Source organism: Sus scrofa, chromosome 1 (genome assembly GCF_054392235.1).
Source record: "Sus scrofa isolate SSC_HxYL_T2T_F1_AM1 chromosome 1, Sscrofa_HxYL_maternal_Yorkshire_Landrace_v2.0, whole genome shotgun sequence".
Lineage (NCBI taxonomy): Eukaryota > Metazoa > Chordata > Mammalia > Artiodactyla > Suidae > Sus > Sus scrofa.
Window position 1 is genome coordinate 11,674,906 of NC_139383.1, and position 19,754 is coordinate 11,694,659.

General features: G+C 46.1%; 2 protein-coding genes and 1 long non-coding RNA gene across 21 annotated transcripts in view; 2 read left to right on the plus strand and 1 right to left on the minus strand.

Annotated features, from left to right (window-relative positions):
- TFB1M (transcription factor B1, mitochondrial) overlaps positions 1-3,298 on the plus strand; it is an 82,912-nt gene extending 79,614 nt beyond the window's left edge. For 5 of the 6 annotated variants that reach the window (XR_014836794.1, XR_014836811.1, XR_014836815.1 and 2 more), the window contains one exon: positions 2,931-3,298. Coding sequence is in view for 3 of the 6 variants with exons in the window: in XM_021083526.2 (XP_020939185.1) it covers positions 2,931-3,159 (229 nt within the window). In the remaining 3 variants the exon portion in view is untranslated. 6 annotated transcript variants of the gene reach the window in all.
- TIAM2 (TIAM Rac1 associated GEF 2) overlaps positions 3,299-19,754 on the minus strand; it is a 239,401-nt gene continuing 222,945 nt past the window's right edge. For all 14 annotated transcript variants that reach the window (XM_085023251.1, XM_085023187.1, XM_085023201.1 and 11 more), the window contains 9 exons: positions 18,083-18,191; positions 13,449-13,628; positions 11,436-11,554; positions 9,437-9,545; positions 8,569-8,627; positions 7,897-8,002; positions 6,633-6,720; positions 6,134-6,288; positions 3,299-4,410 (listed from right to left, as the gene is read on the minus strand). In XM_085023251.1, the coding sequence (XP_084879377.1) occupies positions 3,812-4,410; positions 6,134-6,288; positions 6,633-6,720; positions 7,897-8,002; positions 8,569-8,627; positions 9,437-9,545; positions 11,436-11,554; positions 13,449-13,628; positions 18,083-18,191 (1,524 nt within the window). In that variant the 3' untranslated portion in view covers positions 3,299-3,811. The remainder of the gene's footprint in view (positions 4,411-6,133; positions 6,289-6,632; positions 6,721-7,896; positions 8,003-8,568; positions 8,628-9,436; positions 9,546-11,435; positions 11,555-13,448; positions 13,629-18,082; positions 18,192-19,754) is intronic.
- LOC146405925 (uncharacterized) lies at positions 8,584-10,011 on the plus strand. The gene is made up of 2 exons (XR_014844316.1): positions 8,584-8,763; positions 9,477-10,011. It is a non-coding gene; the product is annotated as an uncharacterized LOC146405925 (long non-coding RNA).

Genomic DNA, 19,754 nt, shown 5'->3' on the forward strand with positions numbered 1-19,754 from the left:
GAAGGTGTATGTACCCCTGCGTTCATAAGCATCACTATTCACAGTAGCCAAGACACAGAAACAACCTAAATGTCCACTGACAGATGAATGGATTAAGATGATGCAGTCTGTGTATACAGTGGAATACTACTCAGCTATTAAAAAGAAAATAATGCCATTTGCAGCAAAATAGATGCAACTAAAGATTATCTTACTAAGTGAAGTCAGAAGGAGAAAGACAAATACCACATACCATTTATGTGGAATCTAAAATATGATACAAATGAACCTAGCTACAAAACAGACTCACAGAGAACAGACCCGTGGTGGCCAAGGAGCGGAGGCTGAGGTTAGCAGATGTAAAAGCTACGATACATGGAGGGCTGAACAACAGGATCCTCCTGTACAGCACAGAGGACTAGGTTCAGGGTCCTGTGGTAAAACCATAATGGAAAAGAATTTTTTTTTTTTTTTTTGTCTTTTTTGGGCCACACCCACAGCATATGGAGGTTCCCAGGCTAGGTATCTAATCAGAGCTGTAGCCGCCGGCCTACGCCACAGCCACAGCCACAGCCATGTGGGATCCGAGGCACGTCTGCAACCTACACCACAGCTCATGGCAACGCCGGATCCTTAACCCACTGAGCAAGGCCAGGAAACGAACCCGAAACCTCATGGTTCCTAGTCAGATTTGTTAACCACTGCGCCATGATGGGAACTCCAGAAAAGAGCATTTTAAAAAAGAGTTTGTGTGTGTGTAGATATATCTGAATCCCCCTGCTGTACAGCAAAAATTAACACATTGTAAATCAACTGTACTTCAATTAGAGGGAAAAAAAAAAAAAGATGTTCCCATTACCCTCTCATTCAAGAAATTCCAAAGATCTTAAAAGCTCTGTGTCAGCAACCTGGGACGAAGACCAGATGTACATTTCCTTCCTTCACACTGCATGGGTTTTTAAAATGCTTTCTTTCCATCACATTGCTTGCTCTCTTGATTTGGAGGACACACTGAGAACTGGGAAGGAAATATAACTTCGGAGTGGCCAAGACGACGTTGCCAAGTGTCCACTGAGCACTTGTGCTTTACTTGATGGAGGGCTCCTGAGTTCTGCGCACCTGCCCAGTGAGAAACCCAGACAGGACCATTTAGGGTCTGCGTGCCTGATAGGCCCTGGAATCACTACAGAGACATTTTATATCCAGTGACAGCCAAGAAAATGTGTGACCAGGCCCAACTATAGGCTGTTCAAGAAGGCAGGAAAGTGTTCTTATTAATACAGTCAGTTTTAGCTGTTTAAATGGGTTCAGCTTTAGAGGCATACATTTCTCATTTTCTTAAAAGAGCTCCATTTTACCTCTCAATCTCGTTTTGAGAAGGGTCCCCTTTAGCCCATGAAATTCCTTTAGGCACAGCTAGACAGCCGTGACCTGGAAACCACCAGAATCCATAATGCGTGTTCCTGAGGATTTGGAATGACCAGAGGAAGCCTCAACTTGCCAAATGCTGGCTCTGGTTAGACGAGTGTTCACACTTCACCAGAGAGTTACTCCCTCTCTAGTTGGTGACAGGGATGTCACCAGCCATCTCGGTCCTAGTTACCTGGAGGCACGGCTCAGGTGTGCTGTGGCACCCCCACCTGGATGCACTCCTTGCCTAGTAGAACACAAGCTAGATTTCACCCAGGGGTGCCCCATACGGTTGTACAGGACAGCCCTGAGTCCTGGGCAGTGGGAGGGAATCATAGAAAGGACATCTGACTTGTGGAAATCCTGGAATTGGCCTGAGCTTAGGGTTGGCCCTTGGTGTTCCCAAGACAGCCCCCCAACTAAGTGATAGGCCCCATGTCACAGACGCAGTCTCCTGTGCACATATGGACTAAATATTGTGACCTGCTTGGACCTTTTGGCATTCTTCAGTCACACCACAAATCAGTCCCAGATCCTAGTTAGAAACTGTGATCAGACCTCTGCTGGCCATGAAACTGAGCTCAGGTCATAGACAACTCACCCGAAAAAGATGGGATGTGCAGTTCCTTGCTGAGAAGGACCCTCAGCCTCTAAGGAAAACTCAGTCTCCACTTGCCATGACAGCTTCCAAGCTCTCAGAGGCTGGAGAGAAAATAAAATCCAGGTGTAGCTTTGCAATATTTCATCACTACTCATTTTAAATCAGTGATCTGATTTAGTTAAATCCAGAATTTATATTTTGAATCAATTTTAAAGATGCTTCAATATCTTAAAGAGGCAAATAACTATTTTCATGTGAACTATTTTCTGATTTTACAAAAAAAAAAAAAGGTCATTCTTTTGGGATGAAGAGTTCCAAAGGCTGGTTAAGTTCAGATCAGAGAATCAAAACTGATAAGTCACATGGAAATAGCAACTTTTGAGAGTTCCCATTGTGGCTCATTGGTAACAAACCTGAGTAGTATCCATGAGGACACAGGTTCCATCCCTGGCCTTGCTCAGTGGGTTAAGCATCTGGTGTTGCTGTGAGCTGTGGTGTATGTCGCAGACACCTCAGATCTGGCGTGGCTGTGGCTGTAGTGTAGGCCGGGCAACTGCAGCTCCAATTCGACCACTAGTCTGGGAACTTCCATGTGTCTTGGTTATGGTCCTAAAAAAAAAAACTATTTTAAAATGTGAGGCACATCAAACTTAAGAATGAAACTGAGCATGTGATAAATTTACCTTAGAGATACACGTACTGATTTTCTGCAGGTCAGACCAGCTCTGCCTTCCGAGGTTTGCTCATGCCCACTGCCTGGCGGTGTAGCCAAAGTCCTCCCCCATTGGCGTGCAGCCCGCAGGACCCTGCAGAGGTGCCGCTTCCACTCCTAAAGGGGTCATTTGTCAGAACCGGGTTGTTTTCAAAGGAGGTAGAGGGAAGCTTCGTCTGTTTCAGAATTTAAGTGAAATTGTTTTGTTTTGTTTTCTCTTCCTTTCAGAATGTTATTCCCTGAAGCTCAGCGCATGGAACGCACTGGGAAACTGTTAGAGTCGGCAGACGTGGACCCTACTCTTCGACCCACCCAGCTCTCGGTCTCTCATTTCCAGAGCCTCTGTGACGTGTACCGGAAAATGTGTGATGAAGACCCACACCTCTTTGCTTACAACTTCAGAGAAGAACTCAGGCACACGTCAGAAAAGAGAGAGAGAGATGATGGGGAGAGTTAGACTGCAGCTGCTGCCCGAGGCCCCAGCAGCCTGCCGGGGCCCACGTGCAGTGGTGAGCTGCTCTGGGTGCTCACCCGCTGCGCTGCGACCTCTTTCCCTTGTACGGCTTGGTGAAGAGAATAAACGTCATCAAATGAGATACAGTACAAGCTTTCTTTTAATATACATACTGCATAGATATGACATGTTTAGTATAAACAGCATCTGTTACAACCTTACAAAAATGAAATATCTGCACAGGGTAACCCCTAACCCACATTAGAATAATTTAAATACGCTTTAAATAAAGCGAAATCTAACAGCTCAAAGAAAATGCCCAGAGAATTGGAAAAAAAAAGAGAGAGCTTTTAAAAGCTATTGATCACAACCTCCTACCTTTTTCCACATAAATTAATTAGAATTCAGTTTGATGTTTAGGATTCGAAGTCATTTTGATACCTGCTCAAAAGGGATATAAAGTAAAGTAAGTCATTTACAAATTCTGATCAGTTTAATCTAGTTTTCTGATCCACAATAAATTAAAATAACTTAAATCTTTACAGCTACTTGGGGGAAAATGTATACTGCACAGAACCCAATCATGAACAGTTTTTCTGCAATTTCCATTTCACCACCAGTTTAAAAGTGGCGCCATCTCTGGATTGGAACTGTACTAGGACTTGCCGTGGCTCTCTGTCTCGTAAAAACACTCCTCGTTGACCACCGATGTTAAGCTCTGGACGCTGAATTCTCGCTCGAGGACAGAGCTGAAGTCAAGGTTGGCACTTTCAGGTTGACTGTCCAGGGACTGGTGACGAGTCTGCGCCTTCAGCAGAGTTCCCCTGTCCCTCTTGGTGCTGTTGGCTTTCCGCTTGATGGCGCAGAAGTGCCCCCGGACCAGCTTGGGCTGCGGGCTGTCCTTGCTGGGCTGCTGCTCGGCCGGATGGGCGTCGGGGTCCTCGGAGATCCTCAGTCTCTGGAACTGAAGCTCGATGTCTTTGGTGGGGCTGCCCTGCCTCCGAGCCTGATGGTAGTCGTCCTCGTCGTCGCTCAGGATGTCGCTCTCCTTGATGAGGCTGTCAGAGAGGTCCGCCAGGCCGGCGTGGGGCTGTCTCTGGGCATCGTGTGGGCTCCCGGTCGGGGGGCAACCACTGCTCTGGGTGCCGCTGCTCAGGCTGCCCTCATCCGAGTCCAGCGAGCTGCTCTTGCCCGGCTCTCCGGGCCACTCGCTGCTGGAAGAATTCTTGAGCACTCTTAAGGACCTGGATGAAGCTGCAATGAGAAAAGCATGTTTCTCCTTAGGATAGAGGAACCGATTCCATCGTGTGTCATTTTCTCATTGGAGGTTATCAGATTTAACATCTTTTTGGGGGCGGGGGCAGTGGTGGCTGCACCCAGGGCATATGGGAGTTCCAAGGCTAGGGGTCAGATCAGAGCTGCAGCTGCCGGCCTACACCACAGCTCACGGCAATGGCAGATCCTTAACCCACTGAGCGAGGCCAGGGATCGAACCTGCATCCTCATGGATACTAGTCGGGTTTGTAACCTTCTGAGCCACAACGTGAATTCCCAGATTTAACATCTTAAAATTTTACCACCTCCCTTCAATTACCAACTATCCTAGGACTGGGGGAAGAAAAGGGAGATACCGAAAATAGGGACATTTTTTACTTATGTTTATTTGAAATTTTAAGTTGGGGAATTGGATTTTTTTTTTAATTTTTAAATTTTTCTGTCTTTTTGGGGCTGCACCCGCAACATATGGAGATTCCCAGGCTAGGGGTCCAATCTGAGCTGTAGCTGCTGGCCTACGCCAGAGCCATAGCAATGTGGGATCCACGCCGCGTCTGCAACCTACACCACAGCTCACGGCAACACCAGATCCTTAACCCACTGAGTGAGGCCAGGGATCCAACCTGTGTCCTCATGGATGCTAGTTGGGTTCTCTGACTGCTGAGCCACGACAGGAAGGCTGAATTTGGCATTTTTAGATGACCAGAGTTAATTATTTAGAACAGTGAACTATACAACAAGGGCTAGGATTTTTTTTTTTTTTTTTTTTTTTTTTTTGCTAGTGGGTAAATTTAAAAGTTAGGGTTTTTTTTTTTTTTCCATTAAAGTACTTTGTAGTTTGAGAACTAAGATTACACCATATTTCTCTGCCTACCTTCTCACCTGTTTATTTCCCTTGCTGCCCAATTAAAAGTAGAAAGATGCTCTTTCTCTCATGAGAGCTGTCTCTGCTGGAATTTCTAGCCAACTTTGAGATTTAATATGAATATTCAATTGTGTGTTTAATTCCTTTCTCTTGGGTTGAAGGGATGGGGGAGCTCAGATGTGTTTCTGCAGACAACAATTGCGTATTTTTGATGGCTGTAGGTTACTTTGCAAGTAGAGAAAAAAATGGAAAATACATAGTAAATTTGAAGAGGTCAAACTGTGACCGAAAGAGATACATTTTTGTAAGAGTAAAACTGAGATGAAAGAGATTCATAGAACAGCTTAACACAGAAAGAAGGTTCTAAACACTTAAGCTGAGATTTTTAAAACAGGAAGAACAGCATGATTGGAGTGTTCGCCTGTGGACTTATTAAGAATGAGTATATTAGGTTTCTTGACCTTAATCCACTAAGTATGGACCGTCCAGAAGCCCTGCACTGAGCCGAGGACACAGCAGTGAGCAGAACCAGGTCCCTTGACTCCTGGGCATCTCAGTGAGAGAGAGAAGGCGGTAGTGCCGGCTGTCAGACGGTGGGAAATGAAGGAATGGGGGTTGGGGGTGGTTCTATTTTATAAAAGGCCTGGGAGCAAGAAGCACATTTTTAGGTTTCTTAAAAGGAAATTAAATCACCACCACCCTGTGTGTTGGGTGTGTGGTGTAGAGCTTACAGAGTTCACAAAGTGATGGCTTGCTGCTCTGTTAGGAGAGCATGTACCCTTGCAGGGAGGTGTGGCACATGTTCCTGAATAAACCCAAGGCCAGCAGAGTTCTCACCTAATTTGGCTGAGACAGGAACGCGGTTCTTCAGGGGTACGAGGCGGTCCTTACATGCTTTCTCCAGAGGCAATTCACACTTTATGTGACGCCTGAAGTTTTCCCGCAGAATAGATCGAATCACTTTGACAATGTTGGTTTTGCTTTCGTTGTCACTGGTGGGGAGAGGGAAAACAAGGGTCACGTCCACTATCTCACCCTGCTGCCGTTCCTCGCGTCCTGGGCGCACTGCTGCGCTCAGGACGACTGGCAGCAAGTCACCCAGCCTCTGGGTGCCTCTCTCCCCTCGCTTAGAAGATCGCTCTTGAACGTCTTCACGCACCGACAGCTGGATTTCCAATCAGTGTGTTCTACCAGAGCTGCCTTTGGCAGCCTGGGGAGGGTGGGTGTGCTCGTGACATCGTCAAATTATAGGAGGGCACTAAAAATAAACCCTTCTTTTAAAAGAAGTAATCCTGTCACATTCCTCTGGGCTTTAGTTTTTGGAAGCCAGTAATACCTGCAGCACAACTGAAAGATGGTTTCTGGCCGTCCTTCTACTTCCGACTTCGTGTGGATCAGCTCCCACAAGGAATTATTTTCCGTCCCTGTGTAGAAAGAAACAAGGGCCTGCACCTTGGCCAAAGATGCTGTGGTCAAGAGGGCAAGAACACTTGCGAAGTTTAAAACTCACAATCTACTGCCCTTTTTTTTTTTTTTTTTTTTTCTCTTTCTTTTTCTTGGCTGCACCTGCAACATATGAAAGTTCCCAGGCTAGGGGTTGAATCAGAGCTGCAGCCGCAGGTCACAGCCACTCCAATCTGAGCTGCATCTGTGACCTATGCTGCACTCGCTTTCAGCATTGCCAGATCCTTAATGCACTGAGTGAGGCCAGGGGTCGAACCCGTGACCTCATGGATACTAGTCAGATTCTTAACCCACTAAGCCACAACAGGAACTCTACTACCTTTTTAAGAAATCAAATATTGCCCATCCCAAGTCTCCTCGTTTGCTTGTGTGGCTCAATCTTTGTATGGCTTTTGCAGATAGTTACAGAAAGCTAGACATTCCCATCACTTTGGCTGTTTCCTGAAGGTCTGCAACCATCCCAGTGCTTTCGCCCTACCCCTGGATGCCACCTCTCTGGGAAAGAGGAGGAATGGTCTCCTTTTACAGCCCATTCCTTGGAAGGAACCGTAGGATGTACTCAGGCGCTGGAGGTAAAAGAGACCGGCCCCAAATTCATTCATGGCCTCAGAAACATAAGCACCTCGGACAGAAACTGACCAGACAGCCAGAACGGCACCGCGTGCCTTGGCCTGTCGTCCTTTCCATCGCCAGAAGCTCTGTCACCAGAACGTGGTTATTCTGCAAGCCTTTTTGAACATGTTCCACAGTGGAAGAGTTTTCTGTTTTTTTATGTCACCTACAATCCTCTTGAATCTTAAGGAGTTTTCTGATATATCAAAATTGGTAAAAATTTTAATTTTTGGACGTGTGTTACGGTATCTAGGATATTGGAAAGAAGACGGTTGAAAACTTGACAGTGAAAATAAGGAAACAATGAAAAGAGGTATTTGGCAAAGAAAAGCCATTCACTGGCATATCTTTTCTCCAAATCTGTGAGGAGCTAACACAGTAATCTTGCTTGTCCTCACTTTCCTTGCCTATAAAATAAAATTCTGAGAACTGTTCTTGGGTTCTTGCCTACTTTTTCATTCCACCGTTTTAAAAAGTCTCTTTAAATGTTTCTTTCTGGCATTTGTACAACATACAAAAATTACCTGCTGTGTTCCCCAGTCTGACTTGAAGCGCAGATATGGGGATCAACCAACGAAATTTAAACGGGTCCAGGTCAGCGGAGCTGTGTGCAGGCCGGGAATTGGAGGGCTGGAAGGTGAAAGCCGTCAAGAACAGCATTAGGACAGCTCGCTCCTGGGGCCGGGGTGGGGGTGGGGGGGCGCGCAGTGCACACAGGAACCCGCTGCTGTGTGGGGCTCGGGGTGCAGAAGGGACTCAGGTCAGGTGTGCTCCCGCTGTCAGGGATCCTCACAGCCTGGCTGGGGACAGGGTGGAGGTGCAGTTTGGGTGCAGAAAGCTCTAGATTTTTAAGCAAGATGGACAAGCAGCCCTTCCATGACTTCATGTTACCTCAAAAAAGAAACCCAAGTTACACAGACTCTTACACGTATGGAACAAACATGGGCCATTTTTAGGGATAGAAAAGCTGGTTTTCTGTGTGGGCCCCAGCATGGGTATTTATGGACATCTTCTTTTAAAGCAGACATCTTTGGTGGGGAGAATAAGAAATACCTTGAGTGTCTGATTGGGTTGGTGACCCAGGAATAAGCAGCATCAGTCAGGAAGGCCTTGGCACTCAGCAGGCTCCCCAGTTCAACAACAGGAAGATACAGTCATGAAAGGATAGCTTTCATTACAAGTAATTCATGTCTTACCAATTTCTTTTTCAGCTTGCAGTTTTCTTTATAAACCAAGATGACAGCTCTCTTAAAAACTAAAGAAAAGAAAGAAAAGTCATTATTTCGTACCAATTCGCCCAAGGCTGAACTACAACTGACTGCTTGAAGACAACAAGCTCCTCCAACTTAAGCTCCAAGGTCCCACGCGGCTAACACGTGAGGGAGTAATTGGTACTTCCTTCCATTCCTATTTGAATTACACAGCACAAGTACCTGCCTGTTTAAAGCTATCATCTGAAGGAGATCCTGGCATTTTGTTTTCTGAATTCCTGTTTTATTGAAAGCTGAGGCCATGGTGTTCATCTCACCCAGAATACAGTCTAGCCTCGCTCTTGGTGAGAATTAAGACATTTCAAAATGCAGCAAGCTACTAAGATAGCAGGTTTCAAAATAGCCTCAGGAGATCTGTGCCTGTAACACTTGGCGGGATCCACTAAGCCAAGCAGCAGAGGGAAAAGATAAAGAGTGTCCCTGTGAGAGCACTAAAGAGTTGAGGTTGGCTGTGTTAAGTCAAAGCCACTGGAGCCACGATTCTAAGTCTTTCTGGAAATCAGGCATTAACTGGGCCGGTGGGGTTAGTAGGGTCTTCATTCTTGCCAGGCTCTTTTAAGTTTACATTCTGGATTTTTTTTTTTCTTCCAGTATGACTGTGATAGAATTTATACAGTTGCCACATGTCAAGTTCAAGGTGTGTATCATTAGGACTTGATTTACACACACCAGGAAATGATGACCACACCGGGTTTAACGAGCATCCGTCATATCACACAGATACAATATCTCAGAAAAAATAACTCTTCCTTGTGATGAGTAGGTAGGAAGTTCTTCTGAGTGGAATACTAACCAAATACTGTGAGCTCAAGGTCCTTTCTGGCTTTTCCTAGAGACAGAAATGGATTCAACCAGGAGACGGTCGAGTGCATCAGAAGTTCCCCCATTGAAAGTTCTGTGACCTAAATGGTAAGAACGGATCAAGGAGACACGGAAACATGGATATTGGTGTACATGTTAGGTGTAGGCGGGGTGGGGGGCGGCAGGAGAGGGGGTGCTGTTGCATATGAGGGATGATCACCTGTACATGGTCACTGCTCAAATGCAGGCAGTGTCTGTTCAATTTTTACAGTCCCTGGAGTTCCCGTCGTGGCTCAGTGGTTAACGAATCCGACTAGGAACCATGAGGTTGCGGGTTCAATCCTTGGCCTCGCTCAGTGGGTTAAGGATCCGGCATTGCTGTGGCTGTGGTGTAGGCCGACGGCTACAGCTCCGATTCCACCCCTAGCCTGGGAACCTCCATATGCCACGGGAGCGGCCCAAGAAATGGCAAAAAGACAAAAAAACTCTACAGTCTCTGTAAACGTGGCCCTTAATGGCAGTTTTGAAAATATGAGTTAAGCATTAAACTGTTTGAAAAGCATAAAATGGAGTTCCTCTTGTGGCTCAGCGGATTAAGGACCCAACATAGTGTCCCTGAGGATGCAGGTTCGATCCCTGGCCTCGCTAAGTGGATTAAGGATCCGGCGTGCGGTATAGGTCACAGATGTGGCTCAGATCTGGGTTGCCATGGCTATGGTGTAGGCTGGCAGCTGCAGCTCCACTTCGACCCCTAGCCTGGGAACTTCCATATGCCACAGGTTCAGCTGTAAAAATAAAAAGGCATTTTGCTCCAGTGCACACCCTGTATGTGGGTGAGACCTGCCTCATGACCTGTGGCATGGTGGTCATTCCACCTCAGTGTCAAGGGGCACCCCCCGCCCCGATGCCTTTGTTCGCACTTCCCCCAGGAATTAGGACATTTAGCACCTCAAATCTCTAAACCACACGAGGCCTGCTAATAGAAGTCTCAACATTGAAACTGAATTAAAAAAAAAAAAACTCCAGCTCTTTTCTGTTCTGCCTTCTACTACTTAAATGATAATGCTTCTTATACATAGACTTGTTAAAGCTTAAGATTCCAAATTTAGTAATCCAGCCAGAAAAGATAAAGAGAGAAACTGTCAAATTCCACTTAAACTACTTTTATAAGTAAGGAGATAGCCACCAATATTTAAGGTTAGAAAAGACCCAAATAAAAAAGGAAAGCCCTGAATTCTTCCAACATGCTGGCTCCCACTGCCTTATCCATTCAATCCGGCAGCCCACGCTCTCCATACATGGTCTAGCTTCCAGATCTGCCTTAACCTCACGCCTCACAGGAAAGATGGAAGCGGGAGGGATACGAGCTCAGTGATGTTTCTTTTTTTGTACAACGTTAACTGGACATAAGGTCATGTTTTTAAACCCATGTAATCAATTTTATGTTACACTTACACTTAAATTGTGTGGCTTATTATAAGCACTAAGATCCAAAAGAGGAGTTCCCTGGTGGCTCAGTGGGTTAAGGATCCGGTATTGTCACTGCTGTGGTTTGCATCACTGCTGTGGCAAGGGTTCGGTCTCTGGCCCAGGAACTTCGACATGCCACAGGCATGGCAAAAAAAAAAAAAAAAAAAAACAAACAAAATCAGTGGGATGGACTGGGATTCTGGGGCTAATAGTTGCAAACTATTGCATTTGGAGTGGATAAGCAGTGAGATCCTGCTGTATAGCACAGGGAACTCTATCTAGTCATTTGTGATGGAACATGACAGAGGATAATGAGAGACCGGGTTACTTTGCTGTACAGCAGAAACTGACAGAACACTGTAAACCAGGTATAATGAAAAAAAATTAAAATCATTAAAAGAAAAGAAAAGAAAGTTTCAGGGAACTTCTGCAGAAAGCCCTAACAGGGGGCCTGATGTGGCAGTTCACAGACCCAGTGACCACAGGCATTAGGCCTCTCGGGATCCAGAAGTCCTACTGACCTCCTTCTCCGTTCCGCTCTGCTCTGCTACTAGCTGGTCAAACACCGTCCCGTAATCCTCGTATATCTTCTGCATCTCATTGATGTGGCTTGCAACTTTTTCCATTGCCTTTAGTGCTTCTGCAAAATATGCAATCATATTTATTTTATAATTTTTATTTGAAATCCTACCCCACAGCAATAATGAAAAAGCTCAAGATTCAGGCCAGAATTCGAGACCCGTTCTTACTAACAGCAACATCATTCAGGCAAGGATCAAAGAGCCCACGGTAACTTAGTTATTATAATGAAGAGCAGAAGAATTATCTTCCACCTTGAATGCTCTTTGAAATGAGACAAGTAAAAAGTATCACTACTAATAACAGGTCACACTTACTGAGCACTATCTGTGTGTTCTATTAGGTGGTTTATGTGAAACATCTCATTTAATGGGCCTGTTATCAATCCCAGTTGACAATGAGAAAACTCAGATGCAGAGGGCCTGTGTGTTCTACCAGGCTTCTGAAGACAGACATAAGGGGTGGACCCAGAATTCAGACCCAAGGCCAACTGGTCACAGATACCTGCTCTTAAGTATTGCCTCTCCTCCTGGACCACTTACTGGAATGGTGAGCAGCAACAGTTTTTTAAATAAGAACTTACAAATACCTCTGCAAATGCCTGACAGCCAGAGCAATTGCTTGCATTCATGCATGGTCTTTATTTGTAATTTTTAACAGGCATGTGAGGAACAAAGTGATTTTGTCAAAGTCAAAAAGCAAGTGATTTTTTTCAAGTCACCTCCAAATTTGCTAGTTTTCATACTTTGTTCTTCTGATTTAGTATTTTAATTCAGTCTGGAGAATTTTTTTTAACAGACCCCTTTTAAAGATCATATTAATGCAAAGTGAACTATTCACACAGTATTTATTTGGATGAAAATTATAATTTGGATCATTTCTTTACAGACTTTAACTGTTATACAAAAAAATTTGTCCTGGAGTTCCCATTGTGGCTCAGCGGTAACAAAACTGACTAGTATCCACATGAGGACGCAGGCTCGATCCCTGGCCTTGCTTAGTGGATTAAGGATCCGGTGTTGCTGTGAGCTGTGCTGTAGGTTGCAGACATGGCTTGGATCCCGAGTTGCTGTGGCTGTGGTGTAGACCAGCAGCTGCAGCTTCAATTCCACCCCTAGCCTGGGAACCTCCATAAGCCATGGGTGTGGCCCTAAAAAGACAAAAAAAAAAAAAAAAAAAAAAATTGTCCTTATTACTTATACACAAGTTTGCTTGTCACAGAAAAGGAGCAAGTTTAATTTTCACTCTTCTTGGTGTTTGCTATTCAGTGATATGAATATTTATCAAAAAGTGTGTTTCTCTCTCCACATGCTTTATTATATGTAGTGTACCTAGACCTCCTAGTTTTGACACTTGGAGAACAAATCCCTCTTTCTCTCCAATCCAAACAGCATCTCTTTAAGAGATACTCTATTTACTGTGAAACTTAGGGGCTGTGTGTATTTGGCCAATGTGTATCTGAGGCCAATAACTTCTGAGGTTGCAAAAGAAGACAGCTCAGTGGGGCTTAACCTGTCATTGGGAGTTTGGTTTCAGGGCCAGGCTCTGCTCCGAGATGTCCACAAGGTGGCGCCCCACCCAACGTATTCCATCAGCAGTGCTCACAAGGCTGCACTAAATTGTGAGAAAACAGGCCTGACCCTGGCAGCTCTGTTTGTTAAACAGGTGCGACCCAACGAAGTTTATTTCAACTCATGGAGCTTAAACTGCCTTCTCTTAGAAATAAGAATGGAATCATCCCTCCAGCGGCTCTTCAACGAGAGAATTTTTGCCAAATTATTTTGCCCGTTTAAAGGGATGGCCACAATATCTAGCTCTCTTCGCATACTAAAATTAGATCTCAGATTAACCATCCCAGCACTGAGCAATGTGGCAGAATGCGGCACTCCACAGGGGGAGGGGATCCGCAGGCTGGGGCTGGCGCGGTCACACCAGGACCCGAGCCCCCTTTGTACCTGTCAGGTGATAGTGCTCCTCGCTCTCGTGGTCTGTCAGGGACACCAGTTCCCGGAGCAGTAGGGGGTACTTGAGCACCCTCTGAACTGGCTTGATGAGGTAGGACTCCAGCGTGGACGAGTGCTGCTTGGTGGGATTCCGGGCATCCAGAAAGGCTTTGAAGGCTTTATCTGTTTTCGCTACAAGCAGAGGGATTAAAAGACCCTTAGAAGAACATGGCAGGATGAGTTAGATTCTACTTCACTTAGGCATTAATGGAGTTACAGACAATCCACGTCTACAGGCCCCCTTGAGTCATCCTTTGAGAAAAGCCCAGCATGCCTGTGGATCAAGTGCCGCAGCATCACAGCTCTGGGATGAACCAGAGCGAATGGGGGCTTGTGGAACTGCCGGGAGAGCTCCATCCACATGCCCAACAGGAACATGGTGCAAAGGGCAGGAGCCTTTTCCTTTTCTGGCTGCCCCGAGGCATAGGGAGTTCCCAGGCCAGGGATAAGATCCAAGCCACAGCTGTGACCTATGCTGCAGCTGCAGCAACATCAGACACTTAACCCACTGTGCCAGGCTGGGGACTGAACTTGCAACTCAGTGCTCCCACAGCACTGCCAATGTCATCGCACCACGGCAGGAATGCCAGGAGGCTGACTTGCAAGGCACATGCACATGCAGACCCATGAGAGAGGTTGTTATAGGTGCCGGAAAAGTGAGTCTCAGACCGTTCATAAAGCCACAAAACGGTGTTATCCAGACCCTACCCCAAACCCCTCCCCAAAAGATTCATAGAGCAAAATGAACCAGTATTTTCTTCCACTGACCTAGCACAGGTCATTACTTATTCTACACAATTAAAGACTTCTGTAGAACAAGATCTTTCTCTTTTTTTCCTTTAAAGATAATAAGCACTGTAGCCTCCATCTCCACAGTTCTGAGCAGTACCAGATTCAGACCCCTCGTGACAGCGAAAACCATTTCTCCATTGGGTATCACAAAGGTACACATGTGAACCTAAGTGCATTTTCTTTTCTTTTTTTTTTTTTTTTTTTGCTTTTTAGGGCCGCATTTGTGACATAATGGAAGTTCTCAGGCTAGGGATCAGATTGGAGCTGCAGCTGCCGGCCTACACCACAGCCACAGCCACGTGGGATCCTTAACCCACTGAGTGAGGCCAGGAATTGAACCTGCATCCTCATGGATACTCGTTGGGTTCGTAGCCCGCTGAGCTGCGACGGGAACGCCCCCCAAGTGCCTTTAGTTTCGAGAGAGCCAGTGGATACACCAGCTGTTGGTTGTCGACTGCACCTGCTGACACTGGTTGACCAGCTATAGGAATTCAGCCAGTCTGGATGACGGCCTTTACTGGGGGTTTTGTACAAGGGCAAGAGACAACTCGTATGAGATGCAGTACCATTTTGTGTGACCACCAGACAAACTGGATGGTGGATGACCCTTCTTCCTCTTTGGTGGCGAAGAGGAGGTGAGCAAGCCATTTGTATGCTTTTCATTACTGTACTTTCAACCAACTAAAGCAGTTCCAATACGGGGGGAGGGAGGGATGGACGGGGGGTTTGGCGTCAGCAGGTGCAAACTCTCACATAAAGAAGAGATAAACAACAGGGTCCTACTGTCTAGTACAGGGAACTGTATTTAATACCCTGGGATAAACCGCAATGGAAAATGCTCAAAAAGAATGTATATGTGAGTATGACTGACTCACTTTGCTGTGCAACAGAAATTAACACAACATTGTAAATCAACTATACATCAATAAAATATTTTTAAATGATTTTTATTTTTTCCATTACAGCTGATTTACAGTGTTTTGTCAGTTTTCTACCATACAGCAAAGTGACCCAGTCACACACACACACACACACACACACATATATATATCCATTCTTTTTTTTTTAAAGTTCCAATATAGGAGTTCCTGTCATGGCTCAGTGGTTAACGAACCCAACTAGTATCCATGAGGCCATGGGTTTGATCCCTGGCCTTGATCAGTGGGTCACAGATCTGGCGTTGCCGTGAGCTGCGGTGTAGGTCACAGAAGGGACTCAGATCCCTTGTTGCTGTGGCTATGGTGTAGGCTGGTGGCTACAGCTCCGATTCGACCCCTAGCCTGGGAACCTCCATATGCCGCAGGTGCGGCCCTAAAAAGACAAAAATAAATAAAGTTCCAATACAGGAGCTGCCTCAAACACTTGCGCTGTTGAGGAAGAGAGCCCTGAGTCACTGGGCTCCAGGGAGGCAGCACATCACAGTGGGAGCCAACTGCACGAGGCCAGCCTGAACTCCAGAGGCGGCATTCAAGTCGCCCGGAAGTTATCTTTTTATCCTGGAAACGCTTGATATTGTAACAGTTCAAGCTTCAGGGGGCTCAGATCCAATTTCCAAGGACACCAGAGAATGCAGGTAGCCTGGGAACCTTTCCCAGAGACAGCAAGATGAACTAAAAAGGACAACACGTATTTTTATAAGACGCCTTCCACTGTAGGACTCGCACGGAGTGACTCCTGGGGACCCGTGTGTGTTTGATGTTCTCTGGGCCGACGAGTGACTGCTGCTCACGCCCTTGAGCCTAAAGACCTCCTCTCATCTCTGCCACCAGAAATAGCAATTGCAAAGAATGGGAGAGAAAAACATCCTCTGAGGGGCAAAATTGAGAATTCTAATCTCATGCTAAAAGGTGTGTGGCGACTGAAAGAAGCCCGTGGTGACAGCAACCCCAGTTAAGCCTTCCTGGTTCAGGGTGTGATGAAAGAAATGTTCACATGCTGAGGTATGAGGACGTCATTCTGACCTACACATGGGTTGACCTGAATTTCATGCTTACGAAAATATCCTGCTATGGCCAAGCAAACGCGCATTGTGCATCGGCTTTAATTATGAAAGAAAAGGGCCCACTAACCAGAAGCAAAGAATGTCAGCATTCGGAGTTCCTGTGGTGGCTCAGCGCACTAAAGGACCTGGCATTGTCCCTGTGAGGATATAGGTTCAATCCCTGGCCTCGCTCAGTGGGTTAAGGATCTGGCATTGCTGCAAGTATAGATCACAGATGTGGCTAGGATCCAGTGTGGCTGTGCCACAGGCCCCAGCTGCAGCACTTTTTTTTTTTTTGGCTTTTTGGGGCTGAATCTGCAGCATTAGGAGTTTCCAGGCTAGGGATCAAATCAGAGCTGCAGCTGCCAGCCTACACGCCACAGCCACAGCCACACAGGATCCAAGCCACATGTGCAATGTACCCCACAGCTCACAGCAACACTGGGTGCTTAACCCACTGAGCGAGGCCAGGCATCGAACCCGCATCCTCATGGATACTAGTCAGGTTCATAACCTGCTAAGCCACAACAGGAACTCCTGTAGCTCCAATTTGACCCCTGGCCTGGGCATTTCCACATGCTGCAGCACGCCAGAAAAAAGAAAAGAATGTCTGTATTAAAAACGAAGGTTAAATGCCTGCCTTCCTGGGGTGCCAATGCGTGTCTTCCTTTGATGATAAGACTCCCTTCCCAGGTGCCAAAGCCATACCGACTGGCTGTGTACGTGCTAATCTGGTTCTTTGAAACCCTGCGGATCGTATCCCTGACTTGTTTGCGTCCTTTGTTCTGACAAGACTTAAAACTGTGCTGAAAACCGTGCTTCTCCAGAGCAGTTCCTCAGAGCTGCTGGACAGGCTGTCTTCCGGGCGACAGTTCTCAGTTTGGCTCAAATAAAACTCTTCTATTAGAGACTGCTTAATGATTATTTTCATCAATAGGTACAACAAGAATAACTTGAACATCGGGTTGATGACACAGTGATGATGACAGTGGCACAGAAACTCCCCCCGATACTTCTACTCCTGAAAAGGGTCATTGCCACTGGCAAATCTCTGACTATACTTCCCAGCCTGGGCTGACCCGCTGGCCCGTCACTGAAAGCCCAAGGGGGTCAATGTCCTGGCCGGCTGCCCCCAGGCTGACCCACTGCAAGCCAGCAGTGAAGGCCCGGGCACCTCTCTAGCTGCCCAGGGTAACAGGGGCTGTTGACACGAGGTGGGGGAGGAGCGACGCAGGGTGGTCACCCAGTTACCTCGGACGTCAAAGAAGTTAAAGTCTTCAGTTAAAGCCGATAAAAATGTGGAGGACAGAAGATAGTTCCAGGCCAGGATGCGGGCTGTGAGAAACACCAGTCTCACCAAAGAGGCTTTTCATTTTACTTAACACACTTTTTGTGAGTTTGGTGGTGGTTTTTTGTTTTTTGCAATGGGTCCTCGGGTTTAAGAAGAAAGAAAGAAAACAAGAAAGAAAGAAAGAAAATGGCCTTCACTGCCTTCTGCTCCCTCCAGGGGCTTATATGGTTGGTTAAAAGTTTTAGAGCAGGGAATTCAGTGAAAAAAGGACCCAGATGTGATTTAACAGCAACGTTGACACGTGGCAAAGCAACTTTTCTGCCCTCAGACACACACATTCACTGTTATCAGAAAACTGATAAAAACAAACTTCCCCTTTACTGTCTGTCAATTTCAAGGCCAACAACGGAGCGTAGTCCGTTGTTTTAAATTACACGTATCCGTACATACTGAATACAAATGTACTCTTCGTTAACAATTAGAATGGCACAAGCATAGCTATAAAAGGTCTGAGCAACTTACCCCGCTCTAGAACCTTCTGCACTTTAATATGATTAGCGCAGAAGCCGCTGTACAGCTTAAAGTGGTCCGCATAATAAAGGAAAGAGCCTCCAAGGGAAAACAGTAGTTTCTAGAAGGAAAAGGGGAAAAGTTACATCGGACGTGGTTTCATCAACGTCTGCTGGCTCAGGCATAACATCTGGCTGCTTTGGTGCCTCCGTGGCCTTTGTCTCTGAGATTCCAGAGCACTAGTGCCTCAAGGAAGCCACCCACAGAAAGCCCAGGGCAGCCTCATTTGCCCAAGAAATGCAGAAGAGCCCTGCGTCCTGCTAGCAGATCTTCAGGTTGACTGAAAAGTTTCTGGCAGCAGAAAAGACATGGAAACCACCTCAATGTCCATCAGCAGGTGAGTGGGTTAAGAAGATATGGTACATACAGCCATGGAAAACTACTCAGCCATAAAAAAGGACAAAATAATGCCATTTGTGGCAACATGGACGCAACTAGAGATTCTCATACTGAGTGAAGTATGTTGGAAAGAGAAAGATAAGTACCATATGATATCCCTTATATGTGGAATCTAAAATAGGGCACAGGAGTTCCTGTTGTGGCTCAGTGGTTAACGAATCCAACTAGGAACCAGGAGGTTGCGGGTTTGATCCCTGGCCTAGCTCAGTGGGTTAAGGATCTGGTGTTGCCGTGAACTGTGGTGTAGGTCGCAGACGTGGCTCTGGCGTAGGCCAGTGGCTACAGCTCGATTCAACCCCTAGCCTGGGAACCTCCATATGCCGCGGGAGTGGCCCCAGAAATGGCAAAAAGACAAATAAAATAAAATAGGGCACAAATGAAAAACAGAAACATCACGGACATGGAGAGCAGACCTGTGGTTGCCAGAGGGGGAGAGGGAAGAAGTGGGCTAGATGGGGAGTTTGGGGTTGGTACCTGCAAACTATTACATTTAGAATGGATAAGCAATGAGGCTCTACCTTACAGCACAGGGAACCATATCCGATCTCTTGGGGTAGAACATGATGGAAGACAGTATGAAAAAAGAATGTGTGTGTGTCTGACAGGATCACTATGCTGTACAGGAGAAATTGATACAACACTGTAAATTAGCTATATTATAATTAAAAAAATTTTTTTAAAGTTTCCACTGTGGCACAACAGAATTGGTGGTGTCTTGGGAGTGCTGGAACGCAGGTTCGATCCCCAGCCCAGCACAGTGGGTTAAGGATCCCGTGTTGCCACAGCTTTGGCTTAGGTCACAACTGCAGCTTGGATCTGCTCCCTGGCTGGGAACTCCATATGCTGCAGGGTGGCCAAAAAAGAAAAAAGAAAAAAATTCTGGCAGCAGAGACTAATGACAGAGTGTGCAATCAAGAACAAGAAAGAAAATTTTATTTAAAAAAATGTATCTGACACAGTGGGATACAAATAATCTGAGAGGCTAATTAATAAGCATTTAATAAAGAATGAATAATTAATTAATAAGTTATGAATGATTACTCGCTGCGCATTCCCTTAGCCCCTTTTTACTCCCTTCTGCCTTTCCTTCCCCGGAGGGACCTCCAGCCAGTCACCTGTTTCCACACTGGAGACAGAGCTCCGCAAAAGAGCCCTATCTACCAACCAGAAACAGCACAGACCTGGAGAGCAGGCTTGTGGTTGCCAGGGTGGGGGGAGTGGGATA